The sequence below is a fragment of the Pelobates fuscus genome, chromosome 6 (genome assembly GCF_036172605.1).
Source record: "Pelobates fuscus isolate aPelFus1 chromosome 6, aPelFus1.pri, whole genome shotgun sequence".
Taxonomy (NCBI): Eukaryota; Metazoa; Chordata; class Amphibia; order Anura; family Pelobatidae; genus Pelobates; species Pelobates fuscus.
The window spans coordinates 250,057,896-250,082,680 of NC_086322.1; the positions used below are offsets into that span (position 1 = coordinate 250,057,896).

Consider the following 24,785-nt stretch of genomic DNA (forward strand, 5'->3'; position numbering starts at 1 on the left):
TAGGGCAGAAGGTGTTAGCTTTGAGGCCAGTTAAAAAGGATAAGCTACAAGCCGCATGGCAGGGACCATTTAAGGTCGTAGAACGGGTTAGCGAGACCACCTACATCGTGAGCAAATGCTCAGATGAAAGGCTGACCAAAGCCTTCCATGTGAATATGCTCAAACCATACTTTGAGAGAACAGAGGATGTGGGCGCCGTGTGTGCGCCCGCCACAGAAGATAGTGAGGGACTACCCCTCCCCGATTTACTAGACCCCACTCCCTGTACTATTGACCAAGTAACCTTGGGTCAAAACTTAAACCCCCTGGAGAAAGGTGAGGCCACGCAACTGCTGCAGAGATATCAAGAGATGTTTTCAGCCACCCCAGGCTATACCTCCGCTGCGGTACACCGCGTGGAAACCCAGGGAGAGACGCCACTGCGGCAACAACCATATCGGATCCCGGAAGCAGTGCGTGAGAATATGCTCACCGAGTTAAGGGATATGTTACAGTTAGGGGTAATAGAACCCTCGCAAAGTCCTTGGGCCTCCCCGGTAGTACTAGTACCGAAGCGCGACGGTACCACGCGCTTCTGTGTAGACTATCGGAGACTTAACGATCGTACCATAACCGACGCCTACCCCATGCCCAGAATCGATGAGCTCTTAGACCGTATGGCGGGGGGGAACTACTTGACTACCCTGGACCTGTGTAAAGGTTATTGGCAGATCCCCTTGGAGCCTGCGGCCATCCCCAAGTCGGCATTCGTCACCCCTTTCGGGCTATACCAATTCAAGGTTATGCCCTTTGGGATGAAGAATGCCCCGGCTACCTTTCAGAGGATGGCCGATAGGCTCCTGGAGGGGTTTCAGGACTTCGCATGCGCGTACCTAGACGATATTGCCGTCTACAGCCGCACATGGGGAGACCATCTGGGCCATGTGTCCAGGGTACTCCAACGAATCCACCTCGCAGGGCTCACGTTAAAACCCGACAAATGTCACGTAGGTCTGGCCGAGGTACAGTATCTCGGCCACAGGGTGGGCTCCGGTAGACAGCGTCCAGAGCCAGCGAAGGTAGAGGCCATAGCGAACTGGCCCCAACCTAGGACCAAAACCCAGGTACTAGCCTTCTTAGGGACGGCCGGTTATTATAGAAAGTTTGTCCCAGAGTACAGCGCCCTGGCCAAACCCCTCACCGACCTTACCAAAAAGGCCCTCCCCAAACAGGTTTCCTGGACCCCAGAGTGCACGGACGCTTTCCAGAAGCTTAAAGCGGCATTGAGTGAGGCTCCTGTGTTGGCAGCACCCGACTACACTAAACAATTTCTTGTACACACAGATGCCTCCATGTTCGGACTGGGCGCCGTGCTAAGCCAAGTGGGCACAGACGGCATGGAACACCCGGTGGCATACCTCAGCCGTAAACTGTTACCCCGAGAAGTCAGCTATGCCACCGTAGAAAAAGAATGCTTGGCCCTCGTGTGGGCCCTCAAGAAGCTACAGCCCTATTTGTATGGGCGGGCATTTACCCTTATGACGGACCACAACCCCCTGGTATGGCTTAACCGGGTAGCTGGAGACAATCCCAGGCTATTACGGTGGAGCCTAGCCCTTCAACCTTATAATTTTACTATGCAGTACCGGCCCGGAAAACAAAATGGTAATGCGGATGGCCTGTCACGCCAGACCGAACTGGACTCCTAAACCGCTACTTTTCTCGGACATCCCCAAGCCAACCCGACAGGGTCTAGGCGGGTATGCCGACCTATGGACTTATAGGGGAGCAGTGTGAAGAAATGACTATATTATTAGATATTTTGTTGCATAGTTCTTGCCTTTTTGTGTACTTTTCATTCGGCAGATGGGACTGCCGAACAGAGACCACCCCTGGCTCACTTAACTTCAAAGCCGGCATCACTTTCACCCTCTATGTGTGCGGTCAGCGTTCGTACTGTCGAACGCCACGTGGCAGAGAAAACCGCGGCCATCTTGTTTTCGCCAAACAAAGGCAGCGGGACTTGGTCGTCGAGTGTCTGGAACTAAAATCGGACACTCGACTTCCCAATCACCGGTCCCCATCATGCGAACGCTGGAACTAGTGATACCGATTAGCTAGGAGAGCGCTAATCGGTACAAATACGCACACGAATGAGGGGAACAATCGCTGCTAGGAGCCAGGGGAATTCATTCGGTACTTTTATGCATTTCTTCCCTTTTTCTGAAGTGACCGGCAAAACCACACGAACCTCTGGAACTATTTTGGGCAGTCCGCCCCCAGTGGACCGGTCACAAAGGACTTCCATACTTTTTGCGAACCCCTGAACCGATCCGGGTGAAATTTGGATATGTTGGTCACCCGGATCGGGGCTATCAGGGGATATAGCATCTGTGGGGATACCCCAGGTATAAAGGGGTGTTCCAGAAATTGGGGAAAATAGTGAATTTTCAGCCTGGAGATAATTAGGTTGTTACTATATCAGACCTGATTATCTCCAGGACTAGGGGAGGGAACTGCCTGTTTGTATTGGGTGTGTTTTATATTTTTACTGTTCGGGATTGGATAAATGTTACTCCTCCCTGTGGGATGTCCCCTTGCATGGGGACCTGCATAAAAAGCCATGTGTGTGAATAAAAGTTAGTTCTACTTGTATCCTGAACCTGGACTCTGACTGTTATTTGGAATTCGTATGCTGTAACAAGGGAATTATCTTATGCAGCTGTTTTATTCCGTATGGATTTCGGTTCCTGTAACTATCGAAGCAAGCTCGCACTACCTTAGACTCTGACCTTTCGGGAGGAAACTACCGAACGCGGTCTGTCTAAACTTGGTCTCCTTACAAAACCTAATCTCAGGAGTAGGGTTCTAATGCAGGAAATACATTTAGCAGTAGTAAGTGGGAAGCCTTGAAGTGAGAGTAGTGGTAAGTTGGGCGTGACATGCCTTAGTGTGGATAGTCTATTATTTTAACCGGGCACCAATTGTTATTGGTGGGATAAAGCGGGATCGTGGATGGATGATTGATTTGGTTAGTTTTGGATGCTTGTAGAGAAAGTACATAGTGGTCATGGTATTTATTGATATCAGTCCAAATCTTCCCTGATGCAAAAAATTTTCTCATCCAAGAGGCTTTCCTGCAATGATACTGTGTCCAAGGTGATACCCAGAAACATCAATCTGATTCTGGGGCCTTAAGTCTTATCGGGTGAAATAGAGAGAGTGGAAAACAGAGCTGTAATGCTGAAGATGCTTTGAGGTGTGTGTGTACCTATTTCCACCAGCAGAAAGTGGTCAAGGTAATGAATCGCCATGGGACATCGGACGACATTATGCGCAGCCAGCTGAGTGTAACTGTGAAAATATTGGACAATTTCGGGCTGCTCCTAGAACCGAAAGTGAGTCTGGTGGAAAAGCAGTAATTGTCCCTCCACTGAACACTGTGAATATGCCACAGGGACGTGAGAATTGGTATTAGCTTGAAGGCGTTAAAGATGCTTAGGCAATCGTGCTTGCCTGCGTGCAAAATGTCCTGTATGGCATTATCCACCATGGCGTAGTGGAGAGAGAATTCTTAGGCTGGGATGAGTGAATTTATGATCGTGGTGTGTGAAGAATGAGGAGCCGAAAGATCAATAATAAGCTGGTTTTTATTTTATTGGAAGATTTGTTTGCTACAACACCAATATGGTTTGTGCACCATGATGAAAAAGGTGGATGAGAAAATGGGCCAATCATAAAGCCTAAATGGACTTCCTTGTTCAGTAGGATGTCCACTGCTGTGGGATCGGAGGAGGCTAACAACAGGTTGTGGCTTTCCAGTGTGCCGGAAGGGAGTGCAACAAGACCTGTGTGAAAACCCTCAGCAAATCCAGAAACCAAGAATTCCACCAGGTGAGAGATGTGAGCGTAAGTGATAAGTGAGATTATCTAGATTTACCTCAGTCAGTCATTTCTTGGGAAATAGTTTGGAAGGGCACATAGATCTAGCGTGTGCCCTAAAACATTGTGAGCAGACATGCAACAACCTACAGGCACTGTAATTTCAGGTACCTGCGTTAGGGTTATTGCACACCTGCTTCTTTCACAAGAATATGATGTGTCTCCCCAACTTATCCTTCTGACCCTACAACTGACCAACGGAGGAACAGTGTGGTACGTGCTGGGGCTGTGGAAGTGGACAGATCAGCTTCTCAGGGGCACAAGCTGGTAGAATGGGAGGAAGTTGTACAAACTGCACGAGCTAGGGGGCTTCAAGCCGGCAAGAAGGACAGTCCGTATGTGGGAAAGAGCTGCTGCAGCCTTGGCAGACACTGACTCGTAAAAGTCTATAGTTGTAGAAATAGTAGAAAAGGCGAGTACGAACTCGGGGATTTATAGTTTTTTTTATTTAGTCTAGGGTCCCTGGCCTTAAGGACCACAGGCAAATCCCCGCAGTTGTAAGACATGTTCTCTAATAGGTCCTGCGAAGCAATCAACAAACTGAGCAATGATCGAAATGCCCAAGTTAACATCCTTGCCATCGATGATGTCTTTCCTGATGGAGGGGGGAACCAAATGTGCAGATGTAATCATGTGGGGAGTGGAGGGAAGGGTAGAAAAAGTGCTCAAGCTACCCTGCGTGACTGTGCCAGCTGGGGCGATATCCTAAGCTGGAATGTCTGCAGAGACAGAGAAATTATGATGAGCAGTTTCCAGCACTGTAAAGCGTTCATTAATAGTTTGGAGGAAGCTACTAATAAAGACATCCAAAACTGCCGCCTTGTGAACTCGTGCCGAGGAGTTAAGGAGTTCCGCCTTCCTCGCAGTGGCGCAACTCTGCGGCTAATTTGGGAATAGCCGCAGAGTTGACCTCAGGGAACTGGGAGTGGCAGGGATGAGTGACTCAACAGGGGAACTGGGTCGGGCAGAGACGCTGGACATGGCTGGAGTGCCTGGAAGGGACAGACTGTCTTTGTGTCCAGATGCTTGAGACATGTAAGAAAAGTAACCAGAGGCATAATCAATAACCCGTACAAAAGAAATACTAAGTATTCTGAACTGGCTGGCTAACTAATGCCGGTAGGCAAAGAAATTAATGTTTCCCATGACAGGTGAGGCCCTACTAGTTGCCAAGCGGCAGAGAGAGGCTCTAACTAGGAGTTGGCTCAAGGGAATGTAGCCACCAAATGATGTGGTGGGATGTTGGCCTCTTGGTGACATTTAAAAGAAGCATAAAACGTAGGGCCGTGTGGACAAAAATCCTCCATGGTGAGGCAGGGAGTTGGCCTCGCTGGTGAGTGATATAAATACTAAATGAATGCCAGCACCTGAAACCTATAAGCCAGTTTTCTGTCCCTGGGCAGGGGCTTAACTCTTTAAAAGAAATAGCATAAGTAAAAAAAAAGGCACGAAACCTTGGCAGACAACAAACTTAATTTGAGAAACATTAATGAGTATACACCCATAGAAGTAAATACACCAGTTAGTAAGGGAAGTTAGTAGTGGAAATGGAATATGACAAAACGGGAAGATAATCCACATACCCTGAAGGTGATCAGAAGAGTGCTTGTCCTCAGGAGCAAGTTCCTATAGTGCAGGGATAGGCAGCCTTCGGCACTCCAGATGTTTTGGACTACACCTTCCATGATGCTTTGCCAGCATTATGGGTGTAAGAACATTATGGGGGATGTAGTCCACAACATCTGGTATGCCGAAGGTTGCCTATCCCTGCTATAGTGAGTGACCTACGAGTGAAATGTAATATGTATAACTACAAGTATAATAAAAACAAAATTAAAGTTCAAAATTAAGGGAATTTGTAAGAAAACCCAGCATATTCAAGACTTTTTTTCCGAACAGTATTTTGTATCTTTTTACCAGATTTAGTTTGTTCGGCAGTTTCAAAACTACCGAACCACCGACCACCCTGGCTATTTTAGTCAAAACTAATTGGCAATTGAGGGTTCCTTCTGGCCGGCGTTCGCATAGTCAAAAGCCACGTGTTCGGGAAAACGGCGGCCATCTTGTTCCCACGAAAGGAAGCAGCGGTGGTTGGGCGTTGCGTGCCTGGAACTAAAATCGGCGCACCAACCCCCGGTCAACTTGTCGAAAGCCACTGAGTCAACTAATATCTGTTACTCCTATTTAGAACTGATTCTCTACTTTCCAGCTAAGAAAAAATACATTCAAACCCATCATAGAAATTTAACGAAGGAATGCATAGAAATGATGCCATAAATCAGGAGCAGATGACTGTAAATGTATGCGTATCATGGACCATGCATGGGTCAAGTTTATAGAGAAAAGCCCCATGTCAACCCAAGGAATGAGGGGCGTTCAATTGCATAAATGCAAGGGTTATATGTGAACCCAACGTGAAGAATAAGGCAGAGTAATGCCTCCATTAAAGTTAAGGACATAACGCATGGGATTACATGAAAATAAACGTAACAGAAAGTACCTTAAACATAAACAGTATGGATATGATGAATAGCTTGCGACAAATGCTTGGAAGACCATGGAAAGCCTGGCCTACGATGCCTACAAAAAGTATTGAGGATAATTACATACTGCACATATAATTGTAACCATATAATTACCAGGCCTGACATGCACGTAAATGAAGATTAATATAAATAAACATATGATCAGCATGAATACCATGTGAACAATAACAGAGAACAATAGCAGAGAACAATTGCAGAGAAAACAATTAACAATTAATAAATTAATTTTTTGTAGAAAAAGAATATATGAGTGCCAAGCTTGCTTAGCCAACAAGCGAATTAACCAACAGTGTCTATCAAGCGAATATGCAAATAAAGTGAATCGTGGATAAAGTAGTCTGTACAGTATTACCAGAAAAATCTATTTAGTAGATGTCCTTCTGATAGAATGAATGGAACCGTTTGAGAAATAAATAAACAGATACTGAAATCAAGTGCAAATAAACTGTTAACTATGCGAATGAAAACAGACTTATAAAGCACAAATTGACTCAAACATCAAAGTACCGAATCAGTATACTTAGAATAAAAAACACGAAACAAACAAATGTGCCCCTTGCATGGAGAAAAACTTGAATTCAAGGGAGGATCAGTACTGAAACAAAGTGCAGAATGACTATACTCCGCAATAGCAAATGAAAGAAACAAATCTGCAAACAAGCTAAAGTTCCCCTTGACCAGAAACTCGAATGCCAAGGGGAACCATACAAAATGCAAAGAACCGAACAAGACAGATAAACCCACACCATTTCAAACGTGTGAAATGCCATAGCAGAGTGCTCGAATGCAGGGGTGAATAAACTGAATCCAAAGTGATGAACAAACGAAACAAGTACTGTAATAATTGAAATAACCACCCAATACGTTCGACTGTACGAACGTTGGGGTAACGAACATATTTTAACGAAAGCCTGCATCCAGCAAGGCACAAATGCGCAATAGTGGAGAGGAACAACGTTCCTAAAACGAAAGGCCGGGAGAAGCGCCAGCAGCAGGCAATCAAGAGAATGCCTTGCGTTACCCGCAGAAACCTACAAGATGGGTTTCAGGAAGAGACCTGCAGCGAGACTCCAGAGTGGATGGAGGCAGCTGGCAGTACGGAGAGCGGTTGAGTCTCGTGGAGGAAGGCAGGAACAGTGTGAATGAGGTTAGTGTAGGAAATTTTGGTGTGAAGAGCTGAACCGAAAGCCCAAGAGGTAACCTAGGTAACGTACAACCTGAAAGGGAATGGCTGAGGTAAGAGGGTGATTGGGTTTTTTATAGGTAAGACAGATTCACACTCATCCCACAAATACAGGCATTTGGCCTTAAAAACACACATTCTACTTGAACACTATATATACTATATATATATATATATATATATATATATATAGTGTTCAAGTAGAATGTGTGATTGTGTATGTGTGTGTAAATTAATCTAGGTGCTCCTTTTCATAACTTTGCTTATTTTCCCTGTCATACCATGAAAGAGCTACCCATCATTAATAATGCCAAAGTATATTTTTAAATAAGCAGGTGCAGATTGTGTCCCATTGAGTGCACAGTAACACAACCTTATTGTACTAAGCAAGCACCTATATCAATAAAGATTTTTGTGTTCTATTCAGAAAGTCATGCACTTTAGGCACAAAACCAGTTACCTTGGACCTAACTGCTCGACAACATCTGCTGCTCCTGATAAAAGGAATAATCCTGAGGCTTTTTCATCACCAACAGTTAAGAATACCAGAATGTCCTGTAATTATAAAAAAAAGAAAAGAAAAGGCAACTATAAATACTTCCGTTACACGTACATATAGGAGAAACAATGTCAGCCCTATTTTATAGCTATACCCAGTACTGTAAATATTTTGGTTTGGGCCACAATGTACTTTTCTGTTAATTATAGAGTAAATATATGTATGAATAATATTAATTTTATCATAATGAAGCAGTGGAGAGTGTATAGTTCATGTCTCTGAAGTCTCATTGCTCTATTTTCAATGCATAATTAAATACATGTAAGTTTCATTGGCGGCATATCAACTAAACATTTTTTGTGTGTGTGTGTGTGTGTATTTGGGTAGTGGAGTGTCAGACATGGGCGTAGGAACCGGGGGGGATGGGGGGGACGTATCCCCCCCAGCAAATCATGCGGGGGGGACAGGTAATGGGGAAATCCCCCCCAGCTCCGCCGGCCCCCCTTTTGCTGCAGCCGCCCGAGCGCTCTGCAGAGAGCCTCAGGCGGCTGCAGCTCTGCCCGGGCTGGTGCGTCCATGAGGGCTCACCGCCCGGGCGCAGCCAGAGGAGAGGGGCTGACAGGAGGGAAGCGCTCAGCGCTCCCTCCTGTCACTCCCTCAATGTAGCGTGGCCGAGCGCGGTATAGTCCGCCGGTACAGGGAGCATCTGTCTCCTGTACCCGGCTGGACTAAAAGGAAGTGTACACTGAGTGTGCACTTCCTGTTAGTCCGCCGGATACAGGAAATAAAAGCTCCCTGTACCCGCGGACAGTACACAGCTCGGCCACGCTACAACACAGGTAGGGGAGGGGGGGAGATAAAGAAACAGGGAGGGGGGGGGGAGATAAAGAAACAGGGAGGGGGGGAGATAAAGAAACAGGGAGGGGGGGAGATAAAGAAACTGGGAGGGGGGGAGATAAAGAAACTGGGAGGGGGGGGAGATGATAAAGAAACAGGGAGGGAGGGGAGAGGATAAAGAAGCAGGGAGGGAGGGGGGAGGATAAAGAAGCAGGGAGGGGGGGAAGAAAGAAACAGGGAGGGAGGGGGGGTAAAGAAACAGGGAGGGGGGATAAAGAAACAGGGAGGGAGGGGGGATAAAGAAACAGGGAGGGAGGGGGGATAAAGAAACAGGGAGGGAGGGGGGGATAAAGAAACAGGGAGGGGGGGGAGAGGATAAAGAAGCAGGGAGGGGGGAAGAAAGAAACAGGGAGGGAGGGGGGGATAAAGAAACAGGGAGGGAGGGGGGGATAAAGAAACAGGGAGGGGGGATAAAGAAACAGGGAGGGGGGGATAAAGAAACAGGGAGGGGGGGGAAGAAAGAAACAGGGAGGGAGGGGGGAAGAAAGAAACAGGGAGGGAGGGGGGGGAAGAAAAAAACAGGGAGGGAGGGGGGATAAAGAAACAGGGAGGGAGGGGGGGATAAAGAAACAGGGAGGGGGGGGAGAGGATAAAGAAGCAGGGAGGGGGGGAAGAAAGAAACAGGGAGGGAGGGGGGGATAAAGAAACAGGGAGGGAGGGGGGGATAAAGAAACAGGGAGGGGGGATAAAGAAACAGGGAGGGGGGATAAAGAAACAGGGAGGGGGGGAAGAAAGAAACAGGGAGGGAGGGGGGAAGAAAGAAACAGGGAGGGAGGGGGGGAAGAAAGAAACAGGGAGGGGGGGGGAGAAAGAAACAGGGAGGGGGGATAAAGAAACAGGGAAGGAGGGGGAGGATAAAGAAACAGGGAGGGAGGGAGGAGGGATAAAGAAACAGGGAGGGGGGATAAAGAAACAGGGAGGGAGGGGGGATAAAGAAACAGGGAGGGAGGGGGGATAAAGAAACAGGGAGGGAGGGGGGATAAAGAAACATGGAGGGGGGGATAAAGAAACAGGGAGGAGGGGGTAAAGAAACAGGGAGGGGGGATAAAGAAACAGGGAGGGAGGGGGGGATAAAGAAACAGGGAGGGAGGGGGGGAAGAAAGAAACAGGGAGGGGGATAAAGAAACAGGGAGGGAGGGGGGATAAAGAAACAGGGAGAGGGGGGGAAAAGCAACAGGGAGGGAGGGGGATAAAGAAACATGGAGGGGGAGATAAAGAAACAGGGAGGAGGGGGTAAAGAAACAGGGAGGGGGATAAAGAAACAGGGAGGGGGGATAAAGAAACAGGGAGGGGGGGAGAAAGAAACAGGGAGGGGGGATAAAGAAACAGGGAGGGAGGGGGATAAAGAAACAGGGAGAGGGGGGAAAAGCAACAGGGAGAGGGGGGAAAAGCAACAGGGAGGGGGGTGATAAAGAAACAGGGAGGGAGGGGGGGATAAAGAAACAGGGAGGGAGGGGGGGAGAAAGAAACAGGGAGGGGGGATAAAGAAACAGGGAGGGGGGATAAAGAAACAGGGAGAGGGGATAAAGAAACAGGGAGGGGGGGATAAAGAAACAGGGAGGGGGGGATAAAGAAACAGGGAGGGAGGAGGGGGATAAAGAAACAGGGAGGGAGGGGGGAAGAAAGAAACAGGGAGGAGGGGGGATAAAGAAACAGGGAGGGGGGTAAAGAAACAGGGAGGGAGGAGGGGGTAAAGAAACAGGGAGGGAGGGGGATAAAGAAACAGGGAGGGAGGGGGGGAAGAAACAGGGAGGGGGTGGGGAAAGAAACAGGGAGGGGGGGAAGAAACAGGGAGGGGGGGAAAGAAACAGGGAGGGGGGAGAGAGGGGGAGAAAGAGTGACAAGGGAGGGGGAGAAAGAGTGACGAGGGAGGGAGGGAGGGGGAGAAAGAGAGTGACGAGGGAGAGAGATTGACACACAATCATGCCACCCTTACACACACAGAAACACACAATTCATCCTTACACACACTTGATGCACCCCGTGCACACACACACACAATCACACAATCATGCAATCCTTACACACACAGAAACACACAATGCATTCCTTACACACACTCAATGCACCCCGTACACACACTCAATGCACCCCTTACAGACGCACACACTGCATCCCGTACATACACAGAATCACACCTTGCAGCCCTTACACATACAAACACAGATTCACACAATGCATTCCTTACACACACATCAGGACATCCCCTACACACTCCACCCCCTGTGAACAAACTCATTGGTGGAACATGAAGGTGGACCCTGGGACCCAGACCTTGAGCTGTGTAAAGGGCCCCCCAAAAATGGAGCTGCTTCCCGTTCTCACAGAACATTGATTTTTGGGACCAGTTACAAACAGCCTCCAGAGAGCCTGTTCTACACCAGACCAGTGGAGCCAGACGGCAGCTAGAGCCCATCACCATCCTCATCTGGTTGTAAGTAGGCAATCTAGTATATTATTCGTGGCACTAATCTCTAATTTACCTCACATTAAAGAAACACTATAGTCCCCAGAACCACTGCAGCTTAATGTAGTGGTTCTGGTGTCTATAGCCTGTCCCTGCAGGCCTTTTAATGTAAACACGGCGGCACTCCAGCACTGGCGTTAGTTAACATGGCAGAAAAATAATTGGAAAGGGTTAGGGGGGCTACTAATAAGGATAGGGGGAGAGGGGTAGGTAGAAAAATAATTGGAAGGGTTTAGGGGGGCTACTAATATGGATGGGAGGAGGGGGGGGGTAGAAAAATTATTGGAAGGGGTTAGGGGAGTACTAATATGAATGGAAGAGGTAGGGTGGGTTCTAATATGCATGGAAGGGGTTAGGGGGTACTAATATGCATGGAAGTGGTTAGGGGGTACCAATATGCATGGAAGGGGTAGGGGGTTAATATGCGTGGAAGGGGTAGGTGGGGTTCTTTTGTGCATGGAAGGGGTAGGGGTGGTTCTAATATTCATGGGAAGGGTAGGGGTGGTTCTAATCAGGAGGATCCCGGCGCTGTATCTGGGTAAGTAAAACCCCTTCCTTGTAGTGACCCTTTAATGTTATTATTTAATCATTTATATAGCGACTGCAAATTCCGTAGCGCTGTACAATGGGATAAACAACTCCTAGTTTTAGAATATACCAGGCGAGTAAAAATGCTATCCCCCCCAGATTTTTTGGGGTTCCTACGCCCATGGTGTCAGACAGCATGTCAGTCTATGATATCATTCAGTGCAGAGCTCTAACGCCTGTCATAGACAGGCATGTGTTAAAAGCATCAGCATAGCTAAATCCCTGCTGGTATCATTAAGTTAGTGTTCCCAGACTAACAGATAAGTTGTGTGCAGTAATTGCTTTTCTAAATCAAAAACATAATTTAAGAGTGTAGATGTAAATAGTTTCATTTTAAGATTCAGTTGTCACTATCCTCTGTGGCTCACTAATGTAACACAATTTCAAAGGATAAAAAAAAAAATGGACTGACCCAGAAATATGGGATGAACAGTTGGAGAAAGTAAGACAACAATTTGTTGAAAAAAGAATGAGTCAAATCTCCTCGAGGATTCAATTAAGGAGATAAATATGTTGGACAGGAAAAGACTTCTCAGTCCATCAAAAAGAATGAAGGAGAAATCAACTCTAGATTCTTTTAATTGTGACATAATTAAATATTTTTTTTTTAGCCTGTGGTGAATTTTGTAGTATTTATCAAGAGATATATGCATGTTTTTCGATACACACATGAAGTTACCCAATGATAAACACATCTAACACCCCTTCCTTTTGTAGAAGGCTTTTTTGTTTAAAAGAAATTCTATATGGAAATACATTTTTTACATCACTTTTTTCTTTGTATTTTTATATAACACTTTTTATGCATTTTTGCATAAGTTGTTCATAATACTTATTTTTTTTTATCCTGAAGAGTTTTTATATATTTTTTTTAGTTAAATGCAAGATCATAGCCAGATCTGTCTACACTGACTAATACTTTCACTTTATCTTAATTTTGTATTTTTATTTAAGTTTGCAGTATGTATCATTATTGTGCTTTTTAAACAATGTGAGTTGCAGACCCTCTTAGATATTCAATGAAGACATATATGCTGTTTTTTATTCTATAACGTATGTGTAGATTACCCTGATTGTGCAACTAGGGGTTTATCTACTTAAGCACTGAGCCAAATGTACATGTTGTGATCAAAACAAAACGTAAACAAAATCTGGAATTTGACTATGTCTGTTCAACCGTAATTCACCTCTTTCATATTAAGTGCACCCACACTTATTATATATCATTTTATTCAGGGGAAACAGGGCTTTCATTTAACATAAAATATTTAGCTATGAAACATAATTTAATATGAATAAAATATAAAAAATATGAGAAAATAAAAAATAAAATTTCTTTAGCTCTACATGACATTTTAACTGTGAATGTCATAATACGGTTTGCTTTTACTGCAATAAAATACATATATTTGTATTCTGCAAACTACCACAACAAGAGGACATAGTCTTAAATTAGAGGGGCAAAGGTTTAAAAATAATATCCGGAAGTGATACCGGAGAAACTGACGGAAGCCAAGCACAGAGAGATGGACACAGGTTTCTTCAGGAAGGAAGAGATTCTTTATTGGATCACCGATCGGGACTCAGAGGGACTAGCGTCACCAAAATACAGCAAAGTCTGAGTACTGAATACATAGAGTACATTCCTTATATAGCACTGTAGCTCCTCCCACAATTAACTACACCCACACATACCCTTAACCTATTTAATGAATAGAGTCTAAACTCATCCATCCGGTCTAACCACGTGGCTCATCTGATACAAAGGAGAGGGACGCGTAATTCCAGTTCTTACATTCCTGCACCTGGTCAGTACAGTGATGACAGTATCTTAGCTACGTGTAATTAACTAACTGATACTACAAACACATATACATACATATGCCTTGTGGCAATCTTAGCCTGCTAAACTTGTATTTTACTGGAATTACATCACATTCCCCCCTTTGATGCCTCTGATATTTCACAATTACTTGAGGCATCACTTAACCTTGGTTTGCATATACCTCAGGTTACCATGAACCAGACCAGACTTATCTTATGATGTGAATCTTTTAACACTCATCTTCCTGCATTGGTTCTCCTTGATCTAGAGCCTTATACTTATATATCGCCATTATCTGTGCAGCAGCCTTCCTCTCTGCTATACTTCCTATCAGGCTTTGCACAGACCTAACTACTAAGGGTATAAGACACGGCAGGAGTAGACACAACAGTAAAATCAGTAGGACTCCACCTACCACTGCCTTAAGCCCTCCAAACCACTCATACCAGCTACCAAACCAACTACTTGGATTATACCCTTTCCATACCTGAGTAGGCACATGCGCTAGTTTAACCATATGGCTAGTAAGCTCAGCTATTGCTTGCCCTTCGTCATCTATTTGAAGACAGCAATTGCTCAGGTTAAACTTCCCACATACACCTCCCTCTACTGCCAAAAGGTAATCCAAGGCTAATCTATTTTGGTACACTGCTGTCCTCATCCTGGTATTATGCTTCGCTAGAAGATTGAGTGCTTGTGAGGTCTCATTAGTAATAATCTCAACCACCGCCTGTAATCTTATAATACGGTTGAGCATATAAATTGGGGTTCTATAACCAAAGGTACCATCTTCTGCCCACGTGGCTGGCCCATAATAATCTATGATACGCTGGGGAGGCCATTCATTATCTTCCCAGGTGCCTATCTCTATGGGTCCCCTTTTCTTCCTATGATTCACATCATACACTTTAACACCTAAAGTCTCACCTGTTTCAATCGGTAACAAGAAGAAGGATGGTTTGAGCATACCCAACACACATGCCCCTTCCCAGTCCTGTGGCAGCTCCGAATAGGCTTTCTTACCACAGATCCAGTACAAATTTGCTGGGGCTCTCCAGGTAGATGTGATGGATAAATCAAACCACACATCCTTTAAACTGGCATATCTAGCAAACGGGTTAGATGGTTCTGAGACATTTGAAGCCGACCACCAAGTTGTATTCTTTGTATCATCATCATAAGCTTTTTGCCCTAGACAAGTTAATTCTCCTACAGAAGTATTATACATTATTCCTTTCCTTGCTATGCAAACATAACCTATGATGGAGGTCTTTAATCTCCACTCAGATTTACCTCTAACACTCAAATGATAATCGGCTTGTGTAGATATTAGTTGGTCAACTGCCTCAGAACCGGACATTACCTCCTTTGCTTCCTAAGGCCATTGGTCTCCCATGTTAGTACCTCCACACACATAGCAGTTGGTAACATTAAGACTACCGGCAATACTTTCAGCTAGGTCAATGAACAGGTTTTTAGCATTATGGGGGATCTTATTATCTATACTCATCTCTTCATAAAAGGAATGGTATACTTGATGAGTCTGGGAGGATACCGTATCAGTCTCTATCCCTATAAATAATATTGTCCCAGGGTCTAAACCCGTCCCGTATATTTGAAACCCAAATAAATTTCCATACTTATCTAAGAACTTGTCGGGGTTATTAATAAGTATATGGACTGGGTTGCATTCCATAGACTTACAATAAGGGCTAGTCGGCAACTTAGTCACTATCATGTCTTTGTCTACTGTCTGTCCCCAAGTTGCCCACCCCACACAAGACCAATATGGGCAAAAGTTATAATCTCTATTTGGGCATCTAGGACTTACATATTTATTTTTACTACTGGGACAAATATATTTATCATTAGACCCATACGTCCTCTCCCATCTAAGATCCCCACATACATTCCACGGCTTTCTACCACTCGATATCGCTTTACACGCATCAAATAGCAGAACACCCGAAGAATGTACGGATTCTAACACCGTTTTATTAATTAGGGTCCCCTGAGGATCTCCATTCCTGAGAGTCAACCAAATTGTACGAGGCTGATACTCCGGACCGAAGCACTTAGGTTCTCCTACTCCTAAATGGCACACACTATAATCTATATTTAAGTATCTACATCTCGATACATCTCCTTTACATTCGTATTGTGAATGCCAAATTAGGGTTTGGGAAATATGGTTACCTGTTCTCGTAGTCTTAATGCATACCTCACAGCTAGGAGTGTCGGTACCTCTACCTTCCTGAATATAAAAACACATATAAATAAACACAATCAAAAGCACATCTTTCGCCGTCATCCTCAGTCTTCGTCCGTGCGATGGAACCTCAGCTTCCAGGATGTGAGGGGCTGCAGGGAATGGAGTTCTGCTCGTCTTCACAGGTGTCCCTTCGAGACTTTCCTGGCTTATACACTATGTGTTGGTAAGCGGACAGGCTTTATTATGGCCTTCTCACTCACACCTGTAACAATAAAATTTGTAATCCACAATAATTCCTCGTTACTCCGACTGAGTAGTACGTTTTAACCGGATCTTGCAGGGATTCTCTGGATCTACTGTAACTTGCCAAGAATCGACTGCTGCTGGTTTAACCCTGGAGTGATGTATCCACGGAGTCACTTCTGCTACTTTTATTGCTGTAGGGGTAGACAAAAGAACAACATAAGGACCTCTCCACTTGGGCCCTAACGGTACATTATTCCACTCTTTAATCCACACTTGGTCTCCTGGATGGTAACTATGAACAGGGGGATAAATATTCACAGGTAATCTATCTTGTACCCATTTCTGTACCTCCTCCATAGTCTTACCCAACTCTACAACCTGCTGCCGAGTAATTCCTTCTCCCAACTGACTCAAGTCCCCCCTTAAGTTACCAAGTACGGGAGGTGGTCGCCCATACATGATTTCAAAAGGAGAGAGGCCCATCCTTCTGGTAGGGGTACTGCGGATTCGCAATAAAGCTATGGGTAAGAGAACGTTCCACTTAAGTTGGGTTTCCTGACACATTTTAGCCAACTGGTTCTTTATAGTTCTATTCATTCTCTCTACCTTACCAGAACTCTGGGGTCTATATGCAGTATGAAGCCTCCACTTTATACCAAGCATATGAGTCAGTTGTTGTAGGCACTGGTGAACAAAAGCTGGACCATTGTCCGATCCTATAGAACAGGGTAGTCCATATCGGGGTATTATTTCTCGTAGCAGGAATCTCACAACTTCTCCTGCTTTCTCTGTACGAGTAGGACATGCTTCTACCCAGCCTGAATAGGTGCACACAATTACCAGCAGGTAACGATGTCCACCCGATTTAGGCATTACTGTAAAGTCTATTTGTAGATCGGACATGGGGAGTCCCCCCATAAACTGGACTCCTGGTGGCTTTACTGGTCCTTGTCTTGCATTATTTTTAGCACACGTTACACATCTGCGTACAATGGCCTGAGTCAAGTTGGACAATCTTGGTATGTAGAAATGTTTCCTGAGAGATTCTTCAGTACTGTCTCTCCCAGAATGTGTCCCGTTATGATAGTTTTGGACAATTTCTACTGCTAGTGATGCTGGTATAACTATTCTTCCATCTTCTAGCTGATACCACTTGTTCTCCAAATACTTTCCCGGTTCAGTCTTTAACCACTCCTCTTCTTGAGCTGTATAAACTGGAGTCCATTGGGACAGTGGAGTTGGTATAAGAGCAGCTATATGCCCCACATACTCCTGTCTTCCTGATTCAGCAGCACGCTTAGCTGCACTATCTGCCATCCGATTTCCCTTGGTTACATCACCATCACCTCTCAGATGCGCTCGACAATGTATGATACCGACTTCTTTCGGCTCCCACACTGCTTCCAATAGTTGTAGGATTTCAGCTGCGTACTTGATTTCTTTGCCTTCTGAATTCAGTAGTCCTCTTTCTTTATACAAAGCTCCGTGGGCATGAGTGGTTAAAAACGCATACTTAGAGTCCGTATAGATATTTACTCTAAAACCTTCAGCCAATTGTAACGCTCGTGTTAGTGCTATTAATTCTGCCTTTTGTGCTGATGTTCCTTTCGCCAGTGGCCGAGCTTCTATCACCTTGTCTATGGTTGTTACTGCATATCCTGCATAGCGGATCCCTTCTTTCACATAACTACTGCCGTCTGTATAATATTGAACATCGGGGTTCTGGATGGAAAAATCACGAAGATCTGGTCTACTTGAGAATACTTCATCCATTACTTCCAAACAATCATGTTGACTTTCAGTAGGTTGCGGCAAAAGGGTAGCTGGATTTAAGGTGTTTACAGTCTCTAAATGCACTCTTGGGTTTTCACACAACATTGCTTGATACTTGGTCATACGGCTGTTACTAAACCAATGATTTCCTTTGTAATCCAACAACGTCTGTACTGCATGTGGGACTCGTACATAAAGTTCTTGACCCAGAGTGAGTTTATCGGCTTCAGCTACTAGCAGGGCGGCTGCAGCTACGGCTCTTAGACAAGGTGGAAGTCCGCTGGCCACTGCATCCAGTTGCTTAGACATGTAGGCAACAGGTCTTTGCCATGATCCCAAGTACTGTGTCAATACTCCCACAGCCATTCTTCTTTGCTCGTGTACATACAGGTAGAATGGTCGTGTGTGATCAGGTAGACCTAATGCTGGGGCACTCATCAAAGCCTTCTTCACATCTTCAAATGCCGTTTGCTGTTCTTGGGTCCATAGGAAGGGGTCGTGCTCTGTACCTTTGATGGCTGCGTACAGAGGTTTTGCCAGTATCGCATAGCTGGGAATCCATATCCTACAGAAGCCTGCTGCCCCCAAGAATTCTCGCACTTGTCTTCTATTCTTGGGTATTGGTATTTGGCAGACAGCCTCTTTTCTCTCTGGCCCCATAATTCTTTGACCTTCAGAGATATGGAACCCCAGATACTTGACAGTTGGCAAACACAACTGAGCCTTCTTTCTAGACACCTTGTATCCTGCCTTCCAGAGAATGTGTAGTAACAATACACACTCTCCTGGGATGGACTCGAAATCCAATAGATCTTGACTTAGGGCTGAACCAAATAGGGTAGGTTAATTTTTAAACCCTTGGGGCAGTCTTGTCCAAGTCATTTGGCGTTTTGAGCCCGTTACAGCGTTCTCCCATTGGAAAGCGAAAATACATTGGCTTTCTGCGGCAATTCGGAGGCAAAAGAAGGCATCTTTGAGGTCTAAAACTGTGAAGTAAGTAGCCCCGCCCGGAATTAAAGCAAGCAGGTTATATGGATTGGGTACAACTGGATGTATACTAACAACCGCATCATTGACTGCTCTTAAGTCCTGCACAGGTCGATACTCATCTGTGCCGGGCTTTTGAACAGGCAGCAATGGGGTGTTCCAGGGGGAAGTACAGAATTTTAGGATACCATACCGTATGAACTTATCCAGATAGGATTGGATGTTCTTCTTAGCCTTCTGCGGAATGTGATATTGTCTTAGGCTCACTGGATAAACCCCATGTTTCAGTTCAATTTTTATTGGTGGAATATTGCGGGCCAGTCCTGGTGGGTTGTTCTCTGCCCAAACTCCTGGTATGTTAAACAATGTCTCATCACTCCTAGGGTTTTGGCTAGTCAACACTGTATAAAGTCGCCACTCTTCTTCCTTTGGTACGGATAAAGTCATAATACCTGAAGGTCCATTAAACTTTAAGGATGTTGTTCCATTTGGTAGGAACGTAATCTGCGCTTGTAATTTGGATAGCATATCACGTCCCAGCAATTGGACTGGACATTCAGGCATATAAAGGAATTGGTGTTTTACTACGTGGCCTCCCAATGTACAGAGTCGACTTTTAAGAACCGGTTTTTCAGCACTTCTTCCAGTTGCTCCTATCACAGTAATAGTCTCTCGTACTGCTCTCTTTGCGGACATTCGTTCCTCCAATGCCCTTCTTCCTTGCAATACGCGCACTGATCCCTACTCAAAGGCTCCCTACTCCATCTATTATTGCCTCTATCTGGGCCCCGTTTATCTACGCCTGCGATCGCTACCGCTAGCATATCAGCCTTTTTACGCATCTTGCGCTCCTCCTCTTTCTTGCTTTCTGTTTCCCTATTCATATACACCTTATTAGCTACCTCCATTAGTTGGGTGATTGACATACCTGCAAACCCTTCTAGCTTTTGTAGCTTGCGCTTAATATCTCCGTAAGCTTGGCTGACAAAGGCGGAGTTCACCATTCGGGAATTGTCTGCGTCTTCCGGATTAAAGGGGGTGTACAAGCGGTACGCCTCCAATAATCGGTCATAAAAGACACTGGGCGCTTCATCGCTTTTCTGGATCACCTCAACTGTCTTCGACATGTTAATGGCTTTCTTTCCTCCGGCTTTCATGCCAGCAATTATAGCGTCTCTATAGGCTCTGAGTTGAACCATATCAGCACCATTTACGTTCCAATCGGGATCAGTGTTGGGATAGTGTGTCGCGGCCCATGCTGCTGGATTGGCTTGGTTCAAAGCACGGGCTCTATCCTCTAATGCTTTAATGGCTGCTTGATTTATTCTTGTCCTTTCCTCATTGTTAAATAAAGTCATTAGTAACTGCTGGCAATCAGCCCATGTCGGATTATGCGTCTGTACTATTGAGGTGAACAGATCAGTCATGGCTTGTGGTTTCTCAGTATACGAGGAATTATGGGTCTTCCAGTTTAAAAGGTCGGTAGTGGTGAAAGGGACATATACGAAGACAGGGTCAGCGTGTGCCATTTGACCTGCGGCATCGATATAAGCTGACCCGGGATTTAAGCGAAGAGGCATCTGATAGTGCTTTAATTGTTGGGCACCAGTCAACTGTCGGGTTTGGATGGGGCTACGTAGGGAAGCGTCAGTCATGGGTTCCGGTCGGGGAGAGATAGGGTATGGGGATGTGGGAGGTTGGTTTTGGGAAAAGGTCGTAAATAAAACACTTCGAGCCGAGCTAGATGAAGCTTGACCGGAAGTCTGAAGTGGCGCCAAATCAGGATATTCGTTTCTAATGGGGGTGGATTCTGGTTCCGGAAGGGGAGATTTAGTACGAGGGGGGGTGGATCCTGTACTGGAGGAGGAAGCGGAAGTGGATGAGGGTAATGAGGGGAGGGGTGCAGGACTTCCTGCGTTTGCGTCACTTCTTCTTAACGGAAAGTAAGGGGGCGGCAAAGGGATCTCGGACTCAGGGGGCGTGTCCAAAATGGGCCTAACACCAGCCCTAGTGGACGAACAAGTCCTAGCTACCATGAGGCGACACTGTTCCTCGTGGCATGTCCGGAGCCATTTTGGCGAGTCATTTACGGCCTGTCTCCAACAATCAATATAAGGAAACTGGCCGTAAAGTTCAGGCCTACCTGATACAGCCACGTGTAAGCGCTGTACCAGAGTTGGATCCAAACTGCCACGTGGCGGCCATGCCGCAACCAAAGTAGGCCACTCCCTAGTGCACAAAGTGACCAAACGTACAGGAGACATCTTTACCCCAAAATCACAAACTTTGAATCCCTTTTTAAAATTCTTAACCATACATCCTAAGGGATCCGGAATCGTTGACTGCGACGCACCCATATTTAACAGTGGAACGTTGTCGACAACGATTACTATACACGCGTACTATTCAACAGTCACACCCGTTTCCTCTGGCAACAGCACCACGTGGTACGGTTATCAAGTGAAACGTACACCATAACAATAAACACTCAGGGAATTCCCGTACACACACAGCTGTTACACCAGTCACTATATAATCAATATTATGCCCTTTGGCGTAACTATACAGTCACCCACGCTATAATTCTCTATATACGAATTACCCGTCTATAACACACCCCAGTAACATCGTCTTTTACAAATAGCGGTTACAGTACGGTTAGCATAGGTCAAAGCACAAGTTAAGGTCACAATACAATTATTAGTGGTTATGGTGTTAAACATGCAATGGACGACAATGATTAGTACTTATTATATAATGTCAGTAAATATACAGGGTTATGGTACCGTGCACTATAATACAGCAACACACTATTAACACTCTCGCTAGACGGCTGAGCTCGCGCTATCTAACAAGATATACACTTTACTAAAACAATCGTTAACACATTTACAATTCCCAACTAAACTATTGGCCAGTACCTTGAATGGACTACCTAAAACTATATACACCCGTTTTGGTTAGCCACACTGCCCAATCACCACATATATAGCGAGCTAGAGAACCGAATTTACACAGGCGCCTCTTAGTCGCACTATCAAAAGTCTAGTGGGTTCCAAATTTACACGCCTTCCCACTTAGCCCAGATAGGATGAGAACTAGCGAACCGAATTTACACAGGCGCCGCTTAGTCTCCCGGTCCCTCCGACCTAGCGAACGTAATATACACCCTAGAACGCTAGTCTAGACAAGACACCGGTGTCCGGCTAGGGCTATTTACACCAGGACCCCGCCTGACTAACCAAATCAAACGGTCTGACTAAAGAGCGTTCGATCGAGCGGTGCGCCTTCGCTCCTTCCCTCCGACAGAGGGGGCAGATACACAGATTCAAAACCCCTTTGGGCCTACCGCACAATCGGTATACCCCTAGTGGGTCCTGCCGTCTAAAACAGCAGTTGTCTTACCTCCTCGTTCCTGAACCTGAGTTCACACTCATCGACGGGGACACCCCAGCACTTCTCACGTAGAGGCCGATGATCTCCTGGACAACAGACCAGTGGCGCCGAGACGAAGGGAGGTCCACGCAGAAGTTCAGGGGTGCAGCCGTAGAGAACGTGGGCAAAGATAGACCGTCTCACGCCTCTGCCTCTCAGCTACCGTTGAACGATGAGCTTCCCGGCCAATGCACCAAATGATACCGGAGAAACTGACGGAAGCCAAGCACAGAGAGATGGACACAGGTTTCTTCAGGAAGGAAGAGATTCTTTATTGGATCACCGATCGGGACTCAGAGGGACTAGCGTCACCAAAATACAGCAAAGTCTGAGTACTGAATACATAGAGTACATTCCTTATATAGCACTGTAGCTCCTCCCACAATTAACTACACCCACACATACCCTTAACCTATTTAATGAATAGAGTCTAAACTCATCCATCCGGTCTAACCACGTGGCTCATCTGATACAAAGGAGAGGGACGCGTAATTCCAGTTCTTACATTCCTGCACCTGGTCAGTACAGTGATGACAGTATCTTAGCTACGTGTAATTAACTAACTGATACTACAAACACATATACATACATATGCCTTGTGGCAATCTTAGCCTGCTAAACTTGTATTTTACTGGAATTACATCACAGAAGTATTACTTTACTGAGAAGGTAGTGGATTCATAGAATAGCCTTCCAGCTGAAGTGGTAGAGGCTAACACAGTAAAGGAGTTTAAGCATGCGTGGAATATGCATAAGGCTATAAGATAAAGCCAGGGACTAATGAAAGTATTTTTAAAAAATTGAGCAGACTAGATGGGCTGAATGGTTCTTATCTGCCGTCACATTCTATGTTACGCCAATTTTGGCCATTGTTTGAGACTAAGTGACTTCTAAAAAAGACTGGACATAACCTATTGGCAATACATTGGGTTGTCTACTATTGCAAATGGTATGCCATCATGGGGGTAATTTTCATTCCTGGGCTACCATACGGTCTCAAAGGCAACGTAACAAATCTGGCGAATTTCAATGTGAAAAAAAATGAAACACAAGCCTTAGATTTGACTCTGTAACTTTTGAAAACACCATAAAACCTGTACATAAGGGGTACTGTTATACTCGGGAGACTTTGCTGAAGACAAATATTAGTGTTTCAAAACAGTAAAACGTATCACAACAATTATATCGTCCGTGTAAGTGCCCTTTGCGTGTGAAAAAGGCAAAAAATTTAACTTTCACTGCCAATATCATCGTTGTAATACATTTTACTGTTTTGAAACACTAATATTTGTGTTCAGCAAAGTCTGCTGAGTGAAACAGTACCACTCTATGTTCAGGTTTTATGGTGTCTTGAAAAGTAACAGGGTTAAATATAGTGCTAGCAAATTAAATTGCTTTCAGCCTGGGTTGTCAGGCAGGTCCCGCAAATTGTAATTAATAAAATGACCAAATTATGTAAACATATGACATAAATGTATACGTAGAATTATTATATATATACACGTGTGTGTATATATATATATATATATACATATATGTAATTTTTTAAAATTATTTTTATTTATATATAGGGATATATACATATATACTTGTGTATATAGATATATATATTATTTTGTTCTATGTGTATTTTGATATCAATATATATATATATATATATATATATATATATATATATAGATATCAAAATACAGTTAGAACAAAATAACATACCCATATATATTTTAATTATTATTATTTATCTTTTAATGTTATTACATATTTATTTTATATTATATATAAATATATATAATTATGTATATATATATATGTAATCAATATCATTCTACGTGCATTTTGATATGTATATATACATATATATATTAATTTTAAAATACACTTAGACAGTGTATTTGTGTATAAATATACTTAGATCATATATGTATGATCTAAGTATATATAAATTTATTTTAAACTGTTTGTAATGTTTATTTTAACTCTCAAGGACCTCGCGATCACATGGCCCAGGAGGGCCAGAACGGCAGCAGGGGGACTCCGTGGGACGCCAGGTAAGTCCCCCCACCGCGATCGCCGGAGAGGGATCGCCGGTGAGCGGGTAAGTACATAGGACGGCGGGACGTGCTATGCTGCCCACCGGCGTTTAGGCTTCCGCGAGCGGCGCGTGCCAGCCTCGGACTGCCGCGAACGGTACCCTGACAGATGGGGT

The 24,785-nt window shown here is 44.8% G+C and overlaps 1 protein-coding gene across 2 annotated transcripts in view; it reads right to left on the minus strand.

The window, feature by feature from the left end:
• AARSD1 (alanyl-tRNA synthetase domain containing 1) overlaps positions 1–24,785 on the minus strand; it is a 194,414-nt gene that overhangs the window by 10,008 nt on the left and 159,621 nt on the right. For both annotated transcript variants that reach the window (XM_063458923.1, XM_063458924.1), the window contains exon 12: positions 8,111–8,205. In XM_063458923.1, the coding sequence (XP_063314993.1) occupies positions 8,111–8,205 (95 nt within the window). The remainder of the gene's footprint in view (positions 1–8,110; positions 8,206–24,785) is intronic.